Source organism: Bombina bombina, chromosome 7, assembly GCF_027579735.1.
Source record: "Bombina bombina isolate aBomBom1 chromosome 7, aBomBom1.pri, whole genome shotgun sequence".
Lineage (NCBI taxonomy): Eukaryota > Metazoa > Chordata > Amphibia > Anura > Bombinatoridae > Bombina > Bombina bombina.
Window position 1 is genome coordinate 320,208,534 of NC_069505.1, and position 21,180 is coordinate 320,229,713.

Here is a 21,180-nt window from a genome sequence, read left to right on the forward strand (position 1 = left end):
AGCCACAGACAATACTAATAGCTTCTTGCAGAATATTATGAAAGTAAACTAAACTTAGTAGTGTGTACTTACAGCTGCATGATGAGATATAGGTGACTCCGGTTCTCGTAAATGTCTTCCAGTGACACAATGTTTGCATGCTTAATCCTGGGAAGGAAAGGAATATACTGTTAGTGGGAATTCTATGTGATGTATGTACAATTAGCATATTTCTATTCTCTTTGGGTAGAAACAATATATATGTCTGTGTGTGCTTATATGAGTTAATGGTAGACATCTGCAACAATTTATAATATGTCATTTGTTAGTCAAAAGGATACTGAACCTATTTTTTTTTCTTTCACGATTCAGATAGAGCATGCAACTTTCTAATTTACTCCTAGTATCATTTTTTCTGCTTCGTTCTCTTGGTATCTTTATTTGAAAAAGCAAGCATGAAAAGCTTACGAGCCAGCCCATTTTTGGTTCAGAAACCTGGATAGCGCTTGCTGATTGCTGGCTACATTTAGACACCAATCAGCAAGCTGTACCCAGCTGCTGAACGAATGATGGGCCGGCTAGTAATCGTACATTCCTGCTTTTACAAATAAAGATAGCAAGAGAACGAAGAAAAATTGATAATAGGAGTAAATTAGAAAGTTCCTTAAAATTGCATGTTCTATCGGAATCATGAAATAAAAAAATTGGTTTCGGTATCCCTTTAAACATATCATAAAAAGATTGCCGGTTTGCAGCATTTAGTTAATTCTGGTACTGTATTTATTAGAAAAAAAAGTCCAACACACTAATATCTGTATTTGCGCTGATACTTGTGTGTTGAACATTTCTTTTTAATAAATCTGGTGCAGGAACAAGCTGAATGCCACGCGCCACAACCATTTTTTAAATTTAATTTACTAATTTATAATCAATTCTGACTTTTTTTCAGGTCTAATTAAAAGTCACTTATCTTGCTAATGAAAATTATATAGAATAACCTATCTTTGTACTTATTTCTAATATTTGGTCAAATTAAAACAAAGAAAAATTTAATGAGCAACTACATTTGAAAAGCTGGGGGGGAGCGATGCTTGGTGTAGTCACGAGCAGAGTATCATTTGGCATAAAAATAGTGACTGAAAGGGACACTGAACCCAATTTTTTTCTTTCCTGATTCAGATAGAGCATGCAATTTTAAGCAACTTTCTAATTTACTCCAATTATCAAATTTTCTTCGTTCTCTTGCTATCTTTATTTGAAAAAAGACAACATCTAAGCTTTTTGTTTGGTTCAGAACAATTTTTTATTGGTGGATGAATTTATCCATCAATTGGCAAGGACAACCCAGGTTGTTCACCAAAAATGGGCCAGCATCTAAACTTAAATTCTTGCATTTCAAATAAAGATACCAAGAGAATAAAGAAAATTTGATAATAGGAGTAAATTAGAAAGTTGCTTAAAATTTCATGCTCTATCTGAATCACAAAAGAAAAAAAATTGGGTTCAGTGTCCCTTTACAGGGACAGTATACTATAAAATGATCTTTCCTTTAATATGCTCCCAGTTAACAATTTTAACTGCTGGAGTTCATTAAATTGTTTAAAAATAATTAATTTACCTTTATTTTGTTATTTGAAATTACTTTTTTTTTCCTGTTGAAACCTCCACCAATCTTAAACACACTGCAGTAATGGCTAAAAAATAGGCAAAATGTTTCAGATGAAATATACCCTTAAGTAAGGGATGGAAGAGAGAGAGAAAGAGAGGCCAGTTTTTTTTTTTTAAGTATGCTCCTGAATCAGCTTTATATACTGCTTACACTGTCCCTTTAATTGAGTCCCTATGCTTTGGTACAAAGAACAAAATTCTAGTTCTTCCACATATGTCGCTGAATGAAATCATACCCTGATAGTTCCTTTATAAATCTGGATGGTTCCTAAGTTGTATACAATATTTTGCATCTTGCGTCTCCTCCTTTGCAGTGGTTAAACACTTAAAAAAGTTCTGTGTTAGGTAGTAAAAAACTATTTGCTCTAATGAATTAAAGGGTCAGGAAACCCCAAATTTTTCTTTCATGATTTTGATAGAACATACAATTTTAAACAACTTTCCAATTTATTTATAGTATTAAATTTGCTTTATTATTTTGTTATCCTTTGCTGAAGGAACAACATTGCACTACAGGCAGACAGCTGACCACATCTAGTTAGCCAATCAGAAGAGACAACTTTGTGCAGGCAACAATCAGCAGCTAGCTCCCACTAGTGTAGGATATATGTGTATTCTTTTTCAAGAAGGGATACCAAGAGAACAAAGCACATTTGAAAATAGAAGTCAATTTAAAAGTGTTTTGTAATGTGTCCATAACATTGTCACTTTAAGTACTGCATTGCAAAAGACCTACATACAATATAAATATTTTAAAAGCATCCCTGACTTTGCAAAACTATGTTAAAAGCTTGGTATCTCTATCTCATCTCCTTTAATTGAGGCCAATTATTTGGGCTAGCTGTTAATGAATGTGTTCAGTGTTCTAAGCAATCACATAGCTGGTTTAGACAATTTGCAACATTTAAAAGGACAATGGGCTGCTGAAGGTCGGACGTAGATCAACAGTATGAGGTATGATGGGCTATGTACCGCATGATGGAGAACTACATCCGACTGGCGCAAGGGGTTAAATTGCGTACTTTATCTGAATCATAAAACTTTAGTTTTGACTTTAGTGGCCCTTTAAATAACTTCAAGGTTACAGAATTTGATTTTCAGGGAGCATCAGAAAACAATTGTTTCACAAATGCAAGAGGTATTTAATATTCCTTTAAAGATCGTTCACCTACCTATATGCCATCATATGAGAGTGCAAAAAAAAAACCTATGATATAATAACTAGATGCTTCTAAGAGACAATTTATCTACAAAGATAATGGTTTAAAATTATATCTAAAGCATTTACAGCAACAGAGTGAATGATTATCTAATGTCTCTGAAAATGCCACTGCTGTTGTGAGTCACAGATTTTTTTATACAAAAGGTTTATCTAGTTTACAGCCCACATATGAGAAGGAGTGAAACCTGCAAAGAAGGGAGAGGACAGGGAATGTGTAGGAGGATTTTACAAGATACATGTGATGGGTCAAGGTAAGACACACGCAGCCCACACCATCCAGATCGAAGAAAGGACAATCGAGGTTTCTCCTGAGAATCACCTGCTGCAGGGGCGTATTGCAGGAACGCCCTGAGTTAGCTATGTGTGATGCGCTCACAAGCACTTAGAAGACAGGCTGTATTCTTTTAGAAAAGATGCAAAATATATATGTAACTCCCACCCAACACACAGAGAGACAAAGGAAGCAGGGAAACATGATAATATGTTATAGACAAACTACATGGCAGTTCTATATTATCTCTCTCCCACCTGCAGCACAGTAATAATAGCAGGGACATGTAACCTTATCACTGAGAGATACAGAGGCACAGACAGACCTCACGCCCGTTGTAGACACAAGATCATTTTATCTCACACCAGTGAAGGTGAACATATGACATAACTGTGTTTGTCTCTTCTGAAGATTTCAGTTTCTAACAAGTTGTGACAAAATGAACAGACACCTTTTATTTCTATCGCACAGAAATGAGGGCTAATTATATTCCCTACTCTGCAAGTCACAAGACATATAGGTTACAGTTCTGGTGACTGCAACCAGCTTGTCTTTGTGTGAATTATATGGATTAAATCATAAGAATTTAACATGAAGTCAAATATACACATTTATCACATCAAGGGATTCCATTTGTATAGACGCTGCTGGTATAATCCACATTTATAGTTTTATCCCACCCTGCACTCAAAGACCTGGCACTGATTAAAGCAGAATGTTTTCTCAGTTTACTCGCAGAGCTGGCACTGTATGAAGTAGGCTAGAACACACTGCACTCATATATACCACACCCAGATGGATAAGCCAAGTTACCCAAAGGGCTTTCACACTCTGTGTCAGCAGTGAAAACACAAGAAGTGCAGCCATTAGCCTCATCTCCAAAGCAGAAAAAAATGTAACTTTATAAAACACATTATCTTCTTTACTACTCTAGACACATGCACTCACTTTTCACTCAGACTGTCCTAGTATCAACACATCTTTCTCTTTCACAAACACACACACTATCACAAACGCATTCACACCCACACACTCTCACAAACACACACTATCACACGCGCATTCACACCCACACACTCACACAAACACACACATTCATCCCAAACACACTCTCTCACAAACACACACATTCACACCCACACACTCACAAACACACACATTCACACACTCAGAAACACACACATACACTGTCACAGATGCACACACTCTCACAAACACACCCATACTCTCGCAAACACACACAGTCTCACAAACAGACTCTCACAAACACACTCACACACTATCACAAACACACACATTCACACCCACACACTCTCACAAATACACACTTTCACACACACACACACACACACACACACAAACATACACATTCATCCCAAACACACTCTCTCACAAACACACACATTCATCCCAAACACACTCTCTCGCAAACACACACAGTCTCACAAACAGACTCTCACAAACACACTCACACACTATCACAAACACACACATTCACACCCACACACTCTCACAAATACACACTTTCACACACACACACACACACACACACACACACGCACACACACTCTCATGAATACACACTTTCACACCACACACACTCACAAACACACCCACACTCTCACAAACACACACAGTCTCACAAACAGACTCTCACAAACACACTCACACACTATCACAAACACACACATTCACACCCACACACTCTCACAAATACACACTTTCACACACACACACACTCTCATGAATACACACTTTCACACCACACACACTCACAAACACACCCACACTCTCACAAACACAGTCTGACATACAGACAGACACCCATGATTTAACCACTTCTTGTGCAAGTCCAATACCAAGGCTGCTACATAAGGATTTTACCTTAAGTAATATTTGCACTTTCTCCCTTATGCACTTTTATGATAAATGAGAGATTTCTTGCGCGTTACCTGGGAAATGAGGAAAAATATTAAAGAGGGAAAAGCAGTAAGAGAGAGAAAGTGAAACAAAGGAGTGAGGGGGAGTTTGGAAAGAAGACTACAAGTGGAGAAAGATAAAGGGAGAACATGAAAAGGGAGGGGTGTGAGAGAGTATTCTAGGGGGGCATACACTAATAATAAATACATTGTAGAATTGAGAGCACAGGTGAGACAGGAGGGGAAGAGACTGGGTATGAAGAAATAGGCCTCTAATGTACACAGAATAGAGATGTAAGAGTTTATTACAAACACAGAGGAAATTCACCAGGAGGGAGCTGAGAGGCAGACACACAGACACACACACACACACAGATAGACACACACACACACAGATAGACAGACACACACAGATAGACACACACACACAGATAGACACACACACACAGACATAGACACACACAAAGACACATACACACACAAAGACACATACACACACAGACACATACACACACAGACACATACACACACAGACACATACACACACAGACACATACACACACAGATAGACACACACAGATAGACACACACAGATAGAAACACACACAAAGACACAGACACACACAAAGACACAGACACACAGATAGACACACACACACACAGACATAGACACACACAAAGACACATACACACACAGACATACACACACACAGACATACACACACACAGACACACACACACACAGACACACACACACAGACACATACACACACAGACATACACACACACAGACATACACACACACAGACATACACACACACAGACACACACACACAGACACATACACACACAGACATACACACACACAGACATACACACACACACAGACATACACACACACAGACATACACACACACAGACACACACACACACAGACCACCAGCTAAGAGTGAAAGAAAGGCCAATCCTTCTAAATCCCCACAGAGATCAGTGCATTAGAGAGAATCACATGAATTTGGGCCATTACTTTTGCTGCTTTGGTAAATGAGGGATTTCTTAATCATCCTCTGAATTAGACAAGTGAAAAGCAGAGAGATTCTGAGCCAGATAAAAGGGTAGGGATTAGAACTATTGGAAAGATGCTGTAAGGATGTACCTCTTGTTAGTCATTAGTAACATCTGGGATCCTGGTTTATAGAGCTTTATTTGCACATACTGAAGCTGTATCGCTGCAGGAGATACTTAAAGGGACACTAAACCCAATTTTTTTCTTTCATGGTTCAGATAGAGCATACAATTTTAAGCAGTATAAATGCTTTAATTGCAAAGTATGGATTAACTTTAAAGGGACAATAAAGTAAAAATGAAACTTTAATGGATTTAAATTTGAAATGAGCAACAGAATATTTTCTGACAAATTTCAAAGTAAATCCAAATTTTCCTCCCCCTGTACCATGTGACAGCTGTAAGCCAATCACAAAACAAACATACTGTGTAGTTTTGCACATGCTCAGTAGGAGCTGGAGTTGAAGGAAGTGTGTCTATAAAAAGAATGTAAAAGTTTTGATAATGGAAGTAAATTGGATTTTTTATTTTTATTTAAATTTTAACTTTAGTGGCCCTTTAAAGAATAATCCTAAATGAGCTCAGGGGTGTGCACATGTCTTTAGCCATCTGGCAGTAGTGATTGCAACAATGTCTAGGGCAATATTACACATTGTTGCAAATACAGCTGCCATAAGCATATGCAAACTGCTAAGCTCCGATCAGCCTACCTAGGTTACTTTTCCTCTAAGGATAGCAATTGGAAAGATGTTTAAAAATAGCACACTTCTATTTGTATCGTGATCATTTAGTGCAGTGAGAAAATGAGTTATACAATAGGTGTGAGTCACAGGAGAGTTCAAGATTTTAAACCAACATTTTAAGGGACATAAAACATCTGCGCCGTTGAAATAAATTAACATACTATCCGAGCATGAACATTGTTTAAATACATTAAAATCCAGTTTGCTTCCATTGTTTTTTAATGGCCAAACGCTTGTCCGGACTTGACTTATCAGACAGGTTACAGAAGTAGACTTGCCACTGTCATTCTGTTAGCAAAACTAACAGAACTTTGTTGATATGTATTTAACAAAAAAAAAAAAAGTTCAGGTGTACTCATGACAGGTTATTGGAGTTGTGTGTGTATGTATGTGTGTGTATATATATATATATATATATATATATATATATATATATATATATATATATATATATATATATATATATATATATATATATATATATATATATATATATATTTGGCTGCACTCCCAAAGATGTATTTGAACTCTTTTGTAAAGTGTGCTAAACCAACTTGGAAAGTCTATCTTATTGTGCTTCGAGTAGCCAGTTAGAGGTATAAAAGACCCTGCAACATGCTACACAGTAACTGCTTGATCAGAGAAAAAATCAAAGTTCTGAATCTGGTAAAAGTGATGAAAAAAAAGCAGGTTTTCAAAAATAAACTGCAGAACAAGTGAGCAAAATAATTTAAGTATAATCTAGAGAAAAAAAAAATAGGTAGTTAAAGGGATACTAAACCTTTTCTTTCGTGATTCAGATAGAGCATGCAATTTTAAGCAACTTTCTAATTTACTCCTATTATCATTTGTTCTTCATTATCTTGCTATCTTTATTTAAAAAGCATGAATGTAAAGCTTAGGAGCCGGGCCCATTTTAGGTTCAGCACCCACCAATAAGCAAGCATAACCCAGGTCTGAACCAAAAATTGGGCGACTCCTAAGCTTTACATTCCTGCTTTTTAAATAAAGATAGCAAGAGAACAAAGAAAAACTGATGATAGGAGTAAATTAGAAAGTTGCTTAAAATTGCACGCTCTATCTGAATCATTAAAGAAAACATTTGGATTTAGTATCCCTTTAATTATTAGGAACAATTGAAAAAAATAATAATATATATATAACACCCTAATAAGCCTGCATTGACCTAATGACCTTACACAACTGTGTATCATCTACAAAAAAAAAGATATGTTGCCATTTAATACTTGCTCCAAGTCATTAATAAAAATAGTAAAAAGAACACAAATTAGTTATAGGGGATTTTGCTAAAATGTGCAAATTCCAAGGATGAAATAGATATGTAAATATAATATTTCCCACTAGTCAACTTGATAATAAAGCTAAGTAGTTCCGATTGATCAAGCGCCCATAAAAAAAGCACAGGGCCGTTAATAATTTATAAACAGAGGTTACATACAGTTTCAGAACTAATGGAATTAGCGTCTATCTCATCTTAAAAGTTCTGGATTTTTATTGACGTATTAGATTTTCCAAAAAGAGAACCATCCTTGTGGATTCTGGTGACAAGTCTCAGCTGGTTAATTGGCTGCCTGCAATAGCTATTTAAGTGTTGGGTCATGGGGTCAATTGTTGGCAAGGCTAACTCAGATCAATAAACTGAGTGCCATTAAATATTTATTAGAACGGACAAGTGAAGGGGAGCTAGGTTTCAATTAATTGAAAAATAATAGCAAAGTGCTTTTAATAGTGTTGCAGCGTGGTTGGTGAACAAATATCAAAAACATAAAATTTATATGTGATAACTAGTTTGTGTGATGATAAGATGATAAGATTGTGAAAATAAATGTAAATGATAAAAAGAAAACTAAGGTATTGTACAAAATGTGACAATTTATATAGTAAAAATGTAGCGAATACAAGTTGTAACAAATACAAGTAGGATAGGATCAAATACAATATGGTTAATATTTAAATACAATATGGTTTATATTTAAAATAGGCAGATTAAAAAGACATTAAATACATATTTGCACAATATATATGTTATATGTGTATCGCACTGCAGTGGATAAAAATAGAGATCTAGTAAAATTGTATAAAACAACCTAAGATAGGGTAATTTTTGATAAAAGCGGTTGATTGTCAAAAAGTGCCTTGTAACACCTTTTAAAAGTACCTTAGAAAGTAGTGGTTCTCAAAACTACTTAGTTGTTTGGTGGGATCCGTTGGGAGATATCATATGGATAAGCTATTAGTAATAGCTAAAAAAGAACTTAGAAGTTTTTTTGTGGATGGCGGTTGTCTCAATACTATTTATCAGTATGGACTCCGGTCTGATAGCAGGTATCTGGTTCCAAATGGAGGAAAGTTTTCTTTGTTGAGGGTCCTGTAGAATTTCCTGGAAATTGCGGTGTCCCAATACTCTCTATCAGTATGGACTTATGTTCGCAAGTGAAGGAGAAATTACTTGGAAATTGCGGTGTCCCAATACTCTCTGTCAGTATGGACTTTTGGATCCTTAGCTGAACGAGTGTGTAGCAGCAGTTGGATTTTGGATCCGTTTGGCGGCAAAAAAGAGTTCAAAGTTTAGAGGACCGGCTTTTTTTCAAACTGACCGGCTTTTTCAAAAGAAACGGCTTTTTCAAAATAACCGGCTTTTTCAAATTTCAAATATAATGCAGTGTTCAGAGTGTAGGCAGCTCTACGCGTTTCGGCCGTAGCCTTTATCCCTTGATAAAGGCTACAGCCGAAACGCGTAGAGCTGCCTACACTCTGAACACTGCATTATAGTACACAAGGACCGACTAATACCTAACCTCAACTCAGTCGGTATCTAAAGATAGATAGCCGGGCAATTTGAAAAAGCCGGTTATTTTGAAAAAGCCGTTTCTTTTGAAAAAGCCGGTCAGTTTGAAAAAAAGCCGGTCCTCTAAACTTTGAACTCTTTTTTGCCGCCAAACGGATCCAAAATCCAACTGCTGCTACACACTCGTTCAGCTAAGGATCCAAAAGTCCATACTGACAGAGAGTATTGGGACACCGCAATTTCCAAGTAATTTCTCCTTCACTTGCGAACATAAGTCCATACTGATAGAGAGTATTGGGACACCGCAATTTCCAGGAAATTCTACAGGACCCTCAACAAAGAAAACTTTCCTCCATTTGGAACCAGATACCTGCTATCAGACCGGAGTCCATACTGATAAATAGTATTGAGACAACCGCCATCCACAAAAAAACTTCTAAGTTCTTTTTTAGCTTTTTTACTAATAGCTTATCCATATGATATCTCCCAACGGATCCCACCAAACAACTAAGTAGTTTTGAGAACCACTACTTTCTAAGGTACTTTTAAAAGGTGTTACAAGGCACTTTTTGACAATCAACCGCTTTTATCAAAAATTACCCTATCTTAGGTTGTTTTATACAATTTTACTAGATCTCTATTTTTATCCACTGCAGTGCGATACACATATAACATATATATTGTGCAAATATGTATTTAATGTCTTTTTAATCTGCCTATTTTAAATATAAACCATATTGTATTTAAATTTAAATATTAACCATATTGTATTTGATCCTATCCTACTTGTATTTGTTACAACTTGTATTCGCTACATTTTTACTATATAAATTGTCACATTTTGTACAATACCTTAGTTTTCTTTTTATCATTTACATTTATTTTCACAATCTTATCATCTTATCATCACACAAACTAGTTATCACATATAAATTTTATGTTTTTGATATTTGTTCACCAACCACGCTGCAACACTATTAAAAACACTTTGCTATTATTTTTCAATTAATTGAAACCTAGCTCCCCTTCACTTGTCCGTTCTAACTTTTACATCGATAACTATTTGGAGGAATTGTTATCATTTAGAAGGGTTGTAGAGCATAATTTTTAACCACTCAAAAATTATTTTGTTCACTAATATCTAACTAGTTTCAAGGTGCACTCGCTCCATCCTGCTTTTAAAATACCATTAAATATTTATGCCTTGTAAGAAAAAGGCCTTTACAATATTTTTTTACATTTATTTTGCCCCCGTTTTCTGAAATGCAGCTCTAAAAATTGAGGGTTTTACAAATTCTAAGAATGAGTGCACATTGCAGACTTCACAAGACTAGTCACTGCTATATATCTGTTGCTAACTGGCCTCAGCAGAGGGGATAAGACAAGATACAGCAAAAAAACAACAACAAATTGGCTCATCCAAAAAAGGCAAGTGGTGGTTCTAGTTGCAGCAAACAAGATGTTAATGTATTCTAAAAGTTGTCACACTCAGTAGTATGTTCATTTATTGAAAAACTATAGAAAAGGGTTGTAGCTGCAAGTTGTTTTACATTCCTTTAAGTTTGGTACAAATAATATTTTACAGCTGCCCGAAATTATAAAATGGATTAACCACTTGACGCCGTTAGGGCGTTCCATGCTGTTCTAAAAGCACTGGGCTTAAAGCATTTAGGATGGCATGGAACGTCTTAACTTTTGCGGCATCCTGATCCATTCTAAAACCAAACGGCCATTGATGCGACTGGGGGACGTACCTATCAACACAGTGCTACATATACATGAGATGTAGATATATATATATATATATATATATATATATATATATATATAATATAGCAAAGTTCAGTATCTGCACTCTCACCAACTCTCCACAACTGCCAGGGTGCTCTCAGGAGTATGTAGTAGGTAATTGATTCAAAGCACTCTCTGGACTTCAGATAATAAAGGCAACATTTATTATGATAGTGACGTTTCGGGACCAAACCTGTCCCTTCCTCTGACAGTCAAACAATGCAAAAATCAAACTTAAATAGGCCATTCAGACCCTCCCCTGTATTGCTACCAATCACAGGTAAGCGTGTGCAAAAGTGAAGACCACACCAAAATAAGGTGTGGACAAGTGATAGTGTATTATGTGTATTTATAAAGGTGTAAAACATATATAAAGCTAAAAAATCATCATTAGTGTAATCCTCATATATCCAAGTGAGCTACAGACACTTAATACCATGGAAAGTACTATCAGGTTCCAATATGTGGCCAGTAAAGATACTGTCGATTATCTGGACGTAAGAATATTTAAGAAGAATGGCGCATTAGGCACTACACTGTACAGGAAAGGTACTGATCGGAATACGGTGCTACATGCCAGAAGTTGTCATCAACCATCACTCATCAAGAATATACCCAAAGCCAAATATCAGAGGGTCAGGAGAAACAACACTGATGGTGATTTATGTCGGATTCAGTTGACAGAGATGACAGAGAGATTCACACAAAGAGGATACAAGAAGAAAGAATTACTAGCCACCTGTGATCGTACAAACCAGGTGGAGGCTAAGACAACTGGTAGTGAGGTTGAAAAACAAATGACCTTTGTCACAACGTATTCACCATATCAGTATCGGATCCTGAGAGCCATTAAAGATGAGTGGAAGATTATTGAAACAGATAGTAACTTACCATTCAAGCACTGGAGGGCACCTAGACTATCCTACAGAAGAGGGCGAAGTTTACGAGACTGCCCTATGAAAACGGATATCTCCCCGTTGATGGAAAAGCAATCATGGCTTAAAAAGAAAAATGGGTGCTTTAAATGTTTAAGCTGCGTCACATGTAACAGTATGCACACTGGGAATGTGTTCCAACACCCCGAAAAAAAGAAGAAGTATAAGATCAACTGGTTCCTAACGTGTACTACTACACATATTATATACCTCCTCAACTGCCCATGTGGGAAGTTTTATATTGTGAAATCGACTGATGATGCCAGAACTTGAATGGCTAACCACCGTTCAAGTATTAGAGCTGCACTTGAGAGTGGAAAATCTGGACAACCTGTTGCCCGACACTTTCTTGACAATAACCACTCAGTCACTGATCTCAGGTTTCGCCTGATCGATCATGTGCCACCACTGAGACGGGGAGGTAACAGAGCGAAGATTCTGCTCCAAAAGGAGGCACGTTGGATCCATGAACTGGGTACACTGGCGCCCAGAGGACTTAATATACAATCTGGATGGCAAGCATTCTTGGGTTAATTCATGGACCTAATTACCAAATGAGAGTCCTGATTCATTATATACAAATGAGAGAACCCGATGGCCTAGTCATGTTTTTGCCTCTTATGTAATAGTATTTGATTTCTAGCTTTATTCATTTAGTCTACAATTAGTTATTGAGGCCATGTATTCATGGGTTTATCCCAGTTCTCTTGTTACTTTACAGTAGACACTTGTGCTTTTAATTTAAATTTTAAATTTTAGTATGTGTAATTGTATGTTTTATCATTTTCTTTATTTCACCATGTACCACGTGGGGTTTGCAATACACCACCAATTGTTCACACACTTATATTGATTAGAGCCTGATCAGCTCGATTTGTGAGATTCACACCCTTCAAGTGCTCAATTGTGATTTTTGTTTTTTATTTTTAGGTAATTCTTTTGACTCTGTTCACCTATATTTGATGATATGACCACTCCTGCACATAGTTTTCTCAGTGGTTTGGACATTTAGGCATGTGTCTTGGCATTTAATTGATGTTCTGAACATACATTTGATAAAAGATCCTCATAGGATATATAGAAGTTTCAATCAATTTGTATTTATATTATCCTTTAGGTGCTTACAATTTTGTTTGATATTACCCCACAGTGTTTTCATGAGGAGGGCTAAGATTTACCTGTTTGTGCAATACCGTAGGTCTTATGAAACTACAGGTATTGGAGTGTTTATTCTGGTTGTAGTTAGTATGTAAGATAAGGGGTCTATATATCCTAACATGAAGTGCTCATTTGAGCATTTGATATAACTGTTGTGATGCTGAGACATCACTTATGCGCTTCTGGTCATTATTGAGTGTTTGGTGCCTTCAAGCCTGCGACTGCTATGACAGAAGTCTATGTTGAAGAATTCTAGCGCCGGATCACCTCTGAGATTATCAGTGCGGCTGTGAGTACTAGCCACTTTGGGTTTGGCACGGGGGGGGCGCTATAGTAATAGTGATTGGCAGTGACGGTTTGATTAAACCTTACACTATGGTTACACATATTATAACGATGATCGCTCAGTATGACTATAACGCATGTTACATTAGCACTTAGGATTTGGATCCAGGTTAATAGCCTAGGCGATTGATTAATGGAGTGTTTGGTTGTTTTTATTTATTTACATTCCAGCTTATACTTGTGATGAAAAGCGGTGGTTACGGTTGACCTATGAGAAATGGAGGGGTATGGTTACAGATATCAGGATGACAGTTCCCCTCAGCTGTGAGTTTAGCGCACGGCTTATACTATTATAAATATATAATGTGGTTGTGAAACACCCTATGGGAGATGTGCTTCCAATGTATCAGTTACTAATTTAGTGAAAATACGTTTATTTTCTAAATCGTATGGAAATGGTGAGATGGTATGTACTTCTGACCTATGAGAGCAGGAGGGGTGTGTTCACAGATGATATGATGACGGTAACCCTTAGCTGCGATCTGATCGCACAGTGTATGCTGCTATAATTATATGCGGTTAAGTAACACCTAATGACAGAAGCGCTCCTAATGTTTTTGGCCACTAAATCTAGTAAGGATCTGCTAGCTTTCGTTAATCTATTTTCCAACACATAAGGAAGTAGAGAAGGGGTGTGTATGCTTGACCTATGAGAACAGGAGGGGTGTGTCAATATTTGTTATGGTGATAGCAGCATTGAGTTGCGATTTCATCGCATGGTTTATATAAATCTTTTAGTGTTAATGATTATTAACACCCCATCTATAAGGTGCTGTGAAGTTACAGCAATAGGAAATAGCTTGGTTTAATGTTTTGATGATCTTGGTAGTCATATTATATAATAGTATTGTGACTGTGGATTAAAACCTATCAATGAATAGGGGAGGATCCACTGAATAGTGGTAGAGTCCATTTTGAGCACTCTGAAGGAGGGGTGAATCCTTAACATGCATTATGTTAGTTTACACTAATAAGTTTTTGTAATTTAATTATCATGATCAAAGCTCACTTGGATATATGAGGATTACACTAATGATGATTTTTTAGCTTTATATATGTTTTACACCTTTATAAATACACATAATACACTATCACTTGTCCACACCTTATTTTGGTGTGGTCTTCACTTTTGCACACGCTTACCTGTGATTGGTAGCAATACAGGGGAGGGTCTGAATGGCCTATTTAAGTTTGATTTTTGCATTGTTTGACTGTCAGAGGAAGGGACAGGTTTGGTCCCGAAACGTCACTATCATAATAAATGTTGCCTTTATTATCTGAAGTCCAGAGAGTGCTTTGAATCAATTACCTACTATATATATATATATATATATATATATATATATATATATATATATAGTATATACTCAGCCCTGGGTTCTCACTGGCACTCACAGGAAGCTGTGCTGTCCCCTGTGACTCTGGGGACAGCACAGCTTCCTGTGAGTGCCAGTGAGAACTCAGGACTGAGCATGTTGCAGGGTCATGGGATGTGTACCCAGTCCAGTCTGAGAGTGCAGTCACCTTCCGTGTTTTGCATATGTCTAGGGTGATTACATAAGCCTGTGCACCCTTCACTTGTTCCCAGTTTGTTGGATTGAGAGCTTGCATTGTGTGGCTGTTTCAGGGACCTAGGTTTTGAAAGGGACCTTGACGAGTTACCTGGGCTTGTCCCATTTGGCCAAATGCGGTAACTAACCCTTCCATTTTTGATTTTATTCTTAGCTGAGAGCTTGTGAGTGAGTACTGGACTTTTTCTGTGTGTTGTATTAATGTGTTTTCTAATTTTATCTATGGGCCTTGCACCCAGGCCTGTCTGGAGTTAACTACATGTGACTCTGGGGACAGCAAAGCTTCCTGAGAGTGCCAGTGAGCACCCAGGGCTGAGCATGTTGCAGGGTCATGGAATGTGTACCCAGTCCAGTCCCCTTCCGTGTTTTGCATATGTCTGGGGTGATTAAATAAGCCTGTGCACCCTTCACTTGTTCCCAGTTTTTGGATTGTGAGCGTGCATTGTGTGGCTGTTTTAGGGACCCAGGTTTTGGAAGGGACCTTGACGAGGTACCTGGGCTTGTCCCATTTGGCCAGATGCGGTAACTAACCCTTCCATTTTTGCTTCTAATCTTAGCTGAGAGCTTGTAACTGAGTGCTGGACTTTCTCTGTGTGTATATATGTTTACAAATAAAATAAAATTGAAGAACCTTGGAATGATATTCATAACTACCTTCAAGTTAGCGCTCTAGGTCAAACACGGTGTCGGGTTAGTGTGCGAGCGATAAGTGTTAGTTTTTTTTTTTCCAGTTTGTGAGCTCCATTAAAATCTTTGGGGAGAAGAAATTAACTAAGTCACAATATCCGAAGTCCTCAACTTAGTGTGTCGGCTTTTACTCGCGTTCAAAAATTTTACCTTTAACTTGTAATATGTGCGCTAACCACGCGCGTTAAAAGTTTACTTCTGGTGTTGTTTGCGCATGAGCGTAAGTGCTAAATAGCATGCCTTCTTTTTCATCCTTAGTGTAAAAAAAATAAAATTTTTTGCATAAAACTCAAATATATATCTCTTACTTCCTTTGATGCTGGAGGGGCAAATTATTCTGCAATGTATTTTAAATTCCAACGGAAAAGCAAAGGTAACCTAAACTTGCAATGAAGAATAATTGCTAGTATACTGACCTATATGCTCTCTTACGTAGTAGGTTAGCTCAACAGAATGATCACAGTCAGCCTTGGGCTAATATCGCTAGAGCCAGCCTAAAATGCCCAAAGCTTTGTCTTGTAACAGGAGCGAGACACTGATGCTTTGCACCATCGTCATGGTAACCTGCAAACTGCCTGTGGATATGTACAGGAGAGGCCTTCGGCTCAAACACTGAGTAAAGGGAATTTTAATGATAGGCTGAGAATCAATAAAGGGCAGCAAGCTATTATATTATGGTGTCTACATACAAACACACCTTGCTAATGGCAAATTGAGTAAAATAGCAATGGAAATATTGCACTAGATTATTAAAGAAAATGTGCTACATTAGTAGCTGTCTCATTTGTTAAAATGGATTCAGCTTTTGCTATAGATTATTTAACATAATCAAGTTCAGCAAATAGATTTGTACTGAGCCCTCAGGTCACAGTGTCATTAGATGTAAAGCTAAACCAATGAAATACATACTAGAATGGGTAGTGGTTTTGTGAAACAGGCATCCAACTCAGCTGGTATGGACTAAAATTGGCAGGGTAATGATAAAAGCTATCACAGAAAAAATTAGTACAAAAACTGCTTCACTAAAGACTTCATCACTTTTAAAATAGTAAATGACTTGTGGTGGTTTCAAATAAATACATAGTTGAAGCCTTTTTGTGAGTTTATCAATCATAATCTCTGTAGGTTTAATTTAGCCTATCAGAATGAAGTTTATTACTTGATGACATAATCATTGGGTAAGACAGTTTTGTAAAATCTTTGTATACAATCAGAAGGGGTGTGAGGTGAAGGGGGTATGAGGAAGACTGTCTGATTGCCACTCTTAAAGGGACATTAAACTCAAAAAAGTCTCTCATGATTCAGATAGAGAACACAATTTTAAACAACATCCCAATTTACTTCTAATATCTAATTTGCTTCATTCTTTAGATTTCCTTTGTTGAGAAAATAGCAATGTACATGGGTGAGCCAATGACACAAGGCATCTATGAGTAGCCACCAATCAGCAGCTACTGAGCCTATTTAGATGTGCTTTTCAGCAAAATATATCAGGAGAATTAAGCAAATTAGATAATAGAAGTAAGTAAGACAGTTGATTAAATTGTATGCTCTTTCTAAATCATGAAAGAAAAAAATTGGGTTTTATGTCCCTTTAAAGCGACACTAAACCCCCAAAAATTATTTCATGATTCAAGTAGAGAATACAGTTTTAAACAACATTCAAATGTATTTCTATTACCTAATTTTCGTCATTCTTTAGTTATCCTTTGTTGAAGACATAGCAATGCACATGGATGAGCCAATCACACAAGGCATCTATGTGAAGCAACCAATCAGCAGCTACTGAGCCTATCTAGATATGCTTTTCAGCAATGTATATAAAGAGAATGAAGCAAATTAGATAATAGAAGTAAATTAGAAAGTTGTTTAAAATTACATACTCTTTCTAAATCAGGAAAGAAAAAATTTGGGTTTCATGTCCCTTTAAGTGACAGTATGGGCAACTTTTTTTTTTTTTTTTTAATGCCATTGATTCTAATTTATTTTCATTTTTCTATTACTATGTTACGTGAGTAAATAGGCAACTGTGTATCTCATTACATTTAAAGGGATGACAGTTTAAAATTAAGCTTTCTAAGAGAACATGCGATTTTAAAAGACTTTTCAATGTATTTCTATTAGCAAATTGACTTCATTCTATTGGTATCCTTTGTCTAAGAGCATACCTAGGTAGGCTAAGCAGCTACAATGCACTACAAGGATCTAGCTGGTTTCTGGTGGCTACTTACATGTGCTTTTTGTCTCACCTGGTCCTCCATTACATATAGAGCGTCGCCCGCAAAAGCCAGCGACGCCGGTTTCTGCACGTTTTTGGTATTACATATACGGTGTAGCATACAAGTTACGCCCGTATATTTTACCCGTCGCTCGCAATTTTTACTCCCATAGGCTAACATGGGACCGCGTCGTAAATCGGTATCCAATATCCAGCACAAGACCTTATGTGGCGAAAATGGAGAAATCTTACTCCATTTTCACCTCGCCATAAAAAGCAGCCGTAGCAGGCCTTGCGCTGAGTATGGGAGCACCGCAACTCCCTAAAATGCCTGCAAAAATAAACTAACACCTAACGCATGCGCAATGTCTATCTACCTGTCAACCGCAATCCCCCACTGCAATAACTAATAAACTGTATTAACCCCTAAACCACCATAGCCCACACCGCAATAAACCTATCCTAGTATTAACCCCTAAACCGCAGTAGCCCACATAGCCTATTAAATCTATTAACCTCTAATCTGCCACAGCCAACGTCGCCGCCACTATAATAAAGTTATGAACCCCTAAACCTAAGTCTAACCCTTACACCCCCCTAACTTAAATATTATTTAAATAAATCTAAATAATATTACTATTATTAACTAAATTATTCCTATTTAAAACTAAATAATTACCTATAAAATAAACCCTAAGATAGCTACAATATAATTAATAATTACATTTTAGCTATTTTAGGATTTATTTTTATTTTACAGACAACTTTGTATTTATTTTAACTAGGTACAATAGCTATTAAATAGTTAATAACTATTTAATAGCTACCTAGTTAAAATAATTACAAATTTACCTGTAAAATAAAACCTAACCTAAGTTACAATTACACCTAACACTACACTATCATTCAATTAATTAAATAAATTAACTACAATTAGCTAAAATTAAATACAATTAAATTAAATAAACTATAGTACAAAAACAAACACTAAATTACAGAAAATAAAAAAAATTACAAGAAGTTTAAACTAATTACACCTAATCTAAGCCCCCTAATAAAATAAAAAAGCCCCCAAAATAATAAAATGCCCTACCCTATACTAAATTACAAATAGCCCTTAAAAGGGCTTTTTGCGGGGCATTGCCCCAAAGTAATCAGCTCTTTTACCTGTAAAAAAAGAAATACACCCCCCCAACATTACAACCCACCACCTTTATCCAAGCGGCATCTTCTATCTTCTTCCATCAGACGAGGAGCGGCTCCATCTTGAAGACATCCGACGCAGAGCATCCTTCCAGCACGACAAACTAACAACGAATAACGGTTCCTTTAAATGACGTCATCCAAGATGGCGTCCCTTGAATTCCGATTGGCTGATAGGATTCTATCAGCCAATCGGAATTAAGGTAGGAAAAATTTGATTGGCTGATTTAATCAGCCAATCGGATTGAAGTTCAATCCGATTGTCTGATTGGATAATCCAATAGAATTGACCTCGCATTCTATTGGCTGATCCAATCAGCCAATCGGATTGAACTTCAATCCGATTGGCTGATTAAATCAGCCAATCGAATTTTTCCTACCTTAATTCCGATTGACTGATAGAATCCTATCAGCCAATCGGAATTCGAGGGATGCCATCTTGGATGACGTCATTTAAAGGAACCGTCATTCGTCGTTAGTTCGTCGTGCTGGAAGGATGCTCCGCGTCGGATGTCTTCAAGATGGAGCCGCTCCTTGCAACTTCACTACTAAGCTTCTGGCGGCCCACGGCACTGCTACAATTTTTTTAATGAGGTGACATTTTCACCTCTTAGCCAATAACTGTGCATGCCTACAGTATAATGCTGATCGGCCTGCACGGCTATTGGCTAAGAGGTGGGAACGTCACCTCATTAAAAAAAATGAGCAACGCTGTGGGGCTGTCAGAGCAGTGAAGTTGTGGTGAAATAAAGGCACCTTTTCGTCAGTTTTTTTAAACGGTTGAATGAAGAGGGCATTTATTTATAGTGATTGTAAATCTTAGCTTTTTCTAAATGCATCCCTTTAATCTATTACATATTTACATGGTTCCCATAGGAGCTTACAATCCAAAACATAATCCTTTAATAATATGACTTACTGGAAAGTTATTAACAGCATGGAATCGGGTTTTGTCAGATGTTTATAGTCACAAATTCTGAAACACCCATTATGTCAATGAGGGTTTCCATTTCATAGTGACCAGCTGTCATAATTGCAGTTTAACTACGCAAAATAATATTTAAATGTGATATTGCTCTTTATGTATATTTGCATTATGATTGTCCTATCGTTTGATAAACACACTAATTATTTTCAAACATAAAATCATAAGCAAAAACTGTGTCAACACAAACACTGGTATTACACATTCAAGAGACACAATATTAAAAATGAAACATTTATGATTCAGATAGGGTGTGTACAATATAAAAACAAAACTTTACTTGCTAATCTTGGTATATATATATATATATATATATATATTTTTTTATTTTTTTTTTCTAATAAAAGTAAATAGAAAAGTTAAAGGGATAGTCTAGTGAAAATAAACTTTCATGATTCAGATAGGGCATGTCATTTTCATCAACTTTCCAATTTACGTTTATCATCAATTTTGCTTTGTTTCTTTGGTATTTTTAGTTGAAAGCTAAACCTAGGTAGGCTCATATGCTAATGTCTTAGCCCTTGAAGGCCGACTCTTATCCAAATGCATTTTTATATTTTTTCACAACTAGAGAGTGTTAGTTCATGTGTGCCATTTAGATAACATTGTGC

The 21,180-nt window shown here is 36.6% G+C and overlaps 1 protein-coding gene across 1 annotated transcript in view; it reads right to left on the reverse strand.

The window, feature by feature from the left end:
• CAMK1 (calcium/calmodulin dependent protein kinase I) overlaps positions 1 to 21,180 on the reverse strand; it is a 339,090-nt gene that overhangs the window by 84,440 nt on the left and 233,470 nt on the right. Inside the window, exon 4 of the mRNA XM_053720980.1 lies at positions 73 to 147. Coding sequence (XP_053576955.1) covers positions 73 to 147 — 75 coding nt within the window. The remainder of the gene's footprint in view (positions 1 to 72; positions 148 to 21,180) is intronic.